This window comes from Populus alba, chromosome 19, assembly GCF_005239225.2.
Source record: "Populus alba chromosome 19, ASM523922v2, whole genome shotgun sequence".
NCBI classification, from domain to species: Eukaryota; Viridiplantae; Streptophyta; class Magnoliopsida; order Malpighiales; family Salicaceae; genus Populus; species Populus alba.
In genome coordinates this window covers 4,171,677-4,175,676 of record NC_133302.1, presented here as the reverse complement: position 1 = coordinate 4,175,676, position 4,000 = coordinate 4,171,677, and the positions used below count along the sequence as shown (strand labels likewise).

At 35.2% G+C, this 4,000-nt stretch overlaps 1 protein-coding gene across 1 annotated transcript in view; it reads right to left on the bottom strand.

Moving 5' to 3' along the window:
• The window catches only part of LOC118053883 (monooxygenase 3-like), a 5,510-nt gene extending 2,144 nt beyond the window's left edge, over positions 1 to 3,366 (bottom strand). Inside the window, exons 1-2 of the mRNA XM_073406536.1 lie at positions 3,325 to 3,366; positions 3,142 to 3,221 (exon numbers count right to left, since the gene is read on the bottom strand). Of these exons, the coding sequence (XP_073262637.1) occupies positions 3,142 to 3,221; positions 3,325 to 3,366 (122 nt within the window). The remainder of the gene's footprint in view (positions 1 to 3,141; positions 3,222 to 3,324) is intronic.
• Between the last annotated feature and the right edge of the window lie 634 nt (positions 3,367 to 4,000).

Here is a 4,000-nt window from a genome sequence, read left to right as displayed (position 1 = left end):
AAAGAGATTATTTGGTTGCGTTGGTTACTTGCTGATTATGGGAGTTTCCTTTTCCCATCCTACTCCTATGTATTGTGACAACCAGAGTTCTATTCAGATTGCTCACAACTCGGTTTTTTCATGAGCGGACCTAAACACATTGAAATCGATTGTTGTCATCTTACTCGTTCATCATCTCAAGCATGGAACCATTACTTTGCCCTTTGTTCCTTCTTCATTGCAGATTGCAGATTTCTTTACCAAGGCGCATTCCATATCTCGTTTTCGTTTTCTAGTTGGCAAACTCTCGATGCTTGTAGCTGCCGCATCGTGAGTTTGAGGGGAGATGTTAAATAATATTTATGTTGTCTTATTTATTAAGGGTAGAATAGTACTTTCAGTTTAACCTATATATACTTTATTTGTAATTAGGTTAAGACTATGCATTCATAATATACAGTTTATTCAGAATTCTAGCCTCCTTTTTGTGTTTGATCTCAATTAGTTTAACAGGCCATATATCAAATAAGAGCTTCAAACTTGATAGTGAAGATGAAATTGAGCTTATTGTAGATTGTGGAAATACAATGACTGTGAAGAAGAATGGAGTATACCTAGTAGCAGCAGCACCTAGAGTCTCTTTTTTTTTTTCCATTGAAGCAGCGACAGCAGGTGCTCCTCAGCCACACCTTTCCTCAGCTGCAGTGGCAGAACCAGCAACAACCTTCTCTTCCTATATAACTAAATTAGATCTAACCTAATAATAATAAGAAAGAATAGTCCCCTTTAGCTAGGTACATGTAAAACACACCTATATGCCTTTAATTCTCATGTATTTTATTTATTTTTTATTTTAATATCTAATCAAACGAGTTTTTTTTTATATACTAAAAAATTCTAGAAATATTTAAGGATCTTTATTGATTTATTTATAGCCCCACATCTTGTTATTGTTTTTTTTTTTTTTTTCATGTTGGCATGCTAAATCGTCGAGCATTACAGTTAAACACAAACTAGTTAATGCAATGCATCATTTTTTTTTCTTCTTGTCAAAACAAAGCAGAGAGAGAGAGAGAGAGAGAGAGAGAGAGAGAGAGAGAGAGAGAGAGAGAGAGAGAGAGAGAGAGAGAGAGAGAGAGAGAGGCATAGAAAACTTATTTCTTCTTCAATTCAAAATTCAAAATTTTTGAATTTATTTACTGGCGTCAGAGTCAGAAATATCATATTTTTTGGGTTTGTGCAATATTTATCAACACCAGAGTATGAAATATTTGTAGGTAAATATTCATTGACACTAGAGTCAGGAACATTACAAGAAAACGAGGAAAACAAATTCTTAGCAATTTTAGATAAAATCAACAATGTAACCTACCTTAGGTAGGACGCTTAAGGGGTAATAGTATCTTTCCTTTCACGTAACCAGTTTCGTACCATAGAATCTCTGTTAACCAGTTAGGGTTTCTAATAATCATAATACTAGGTGGCAACTCCTTAAACTAGACCTTTCCCTAAAGAAAAATATGTTAAATATATGTTTCTTTTCCATTAAAAATTTTAATTGGTTGCCGTGATATCTGTGTGTGACATGTATATTAAGCTAACCCTCAAGTTCTTGTACTCCACTAAATTGTTTGGCTACTAATGAGAGTGAGTAGTTAATATAACCAGCTAAGTCAATTAATGAAACACATGCTTTGTCGCCACAAATCATGAGATAAGTCGAGCTATTTACCTAAAAAGCTTTCCATTTGAAATTACTTCGAGGGAGTGCTTGGTATTTCTTTACCCATGCCTTTTCATACATGTTGTTCCATTCTTCATCCAGTACCAACCCCAAGAGGCCTCATGTTAAACCATAAAAAATTATTGAAGAGTTGTTTTGACATTTTCAAGTGGCTAACTATCCATTTGAATAATAAAGGAACATAACACCGCATTACCTCTTTTCCATGCAACCTATAATGGCTTAGAGATAGGAAAGTTTCAGCTAAGATGGTTGAAGTGGGGTTATTCTTTATCTATTCATACTCAATGAAGGCATTAGCAACTTCAATGATGATAATCCCAAAAGTTTTTGAAGGAAACAGAACTAGCCTAAAAATGATGAAAGCAACTATTTGATACCTTTCTTCGTCCAACTTTCCTTTTTCTTTATCTATCTTCAGTTTATTCCCAATCATCTTCCATTTAAAACCTCAATTAGATGTTTTATACTGATTAACTTGGTCTAGATGCAGTAATTTTGCAACCACTATAGTTGTCCTCTCAAATCTTTGCCTGAAATACACTTTGTGAGGGTCATTTGGGAAACTCAAGATCTAGGCATACTCTTCAAAGGTAGGGGTCATATCGACATCCTTAAATGTGAAACATCTGTAGGTCGGATCCTAGAAGTGCATCAAAGCCTTAACTACTGAAATTTGAAAAGAATCCTTATTAAATGAGCAATTCTCCTATACTTTTTCTCAAACATTTCTCATCTATGTACCCTAGAATTGACGCCAACTTCTTTATGATGTCTATGGAGTAGTATACTTTGGTTATGTGCATTAATTTCTCAACCTTGATTTTTGGCAATCCCCTTCAACTAATTATATAGTATCGGATCTTTCCCTGTATTCTGAAAAGGTCATGCAAGTTATGGTTTTAGCTATGATCCAAGGTAGATCTTTTTTGTGAGGAAATCTCTACCTTATAAGGCTAAATCCTAATTATTCTAAAACTTAAATTTTAGCCCACTCTATTCACCATATGTGATTTTTTTAGTATCATTGAATTTGACTTGTCAAGATCTTTCTAACTGTATCTATGATGTTATTATTAGAGTTTCGTGTGATTTCAACAATGCATTGACTATGAACAATAAAGAATTGAAAACTTGGAAGGAGCACAGTATAAAAAAGACACGTTCAGAAAGAAGGAAAGAAAACCCTAATGCTTGGTTGATATTAAGTCCAAATCTACAATCAAATCTCCAGGAATCAAGTCCTAAAAATCATTTGAGACTGCTTTAATTTTAGATTCTACTTAAAAACTTAAAAAGGACGAAGAATAGGCTCAGGTTCCACAAGAACCAACACCAGCACAGGGAGAACAGAGAGAACCAGAAAAGACATTACCAGCCCCCAACCTTCCTTCAATACCATCCCTGCCTTGCCTTACACCACTACCAATTCTTCACCAAAATCAAACGGAAACCTCAAGCCATAAACCATCCCTTCTCCAACCCTTGATTCAACAGCCTTCACCGAAACAACCAGGCTTTACCCGAGATCACCATACCCTACACATCATCCCCCAAATGAACTCTGTAGCCTCTCAATCAGCTAGGAGACGAAAATCAACCTCTAGAATTCCACAAAAACCAATATCAGCCTTCATCCCCATCGAAAAACCAGATCCTAAATATGTTTATATTTTTCTTTTCAATCACCAGAGATTAAATAGACTTCCATGTGCTTTGGAGATTAGTATTCGGCAACTTTTATATCTCGGTTAATGTAGGTTTTCAAATCTGGTCTCTCTCTCTCTCTCTCTCTTCTATCATGCTTAAAGCATTAGGAGATTAATTAGGTTTTTCTAGCAACCGGAATGTCATGGTGTCACTCTCTCCTCTTCCTTTGGGCTAATTAATTTTATATGGCCCTTCTTTTGGCATGGAATCATGAATAATTATAGACCATCTTGCTTAATCATTTCTGGATGTGATTATATTGCATCCGTATGGTCTTTGATTGTAATAAAGTAAAGATCTAGCATAAATAAACATGTGGTTGGAGGAGCTTTTTCGTATTTATATTGTAATTCTCCAAGCTCATGAATCCCATAATTCAAATAATGTCTAGCTTGTGGCTAGGTGGACCTCGTCGGAAAAAAAACTTGTTTTTGTAACCAAAATGCTATCATTATTTCTATGAGGTCAGTCTCTATAGTTTCAAAAGCCAACACGAACAGAAATCACCATCGAGCACTAAACCCAGAACTCCCTCCGCCATCTTCAGCCTCCTCTCAATACTAACAA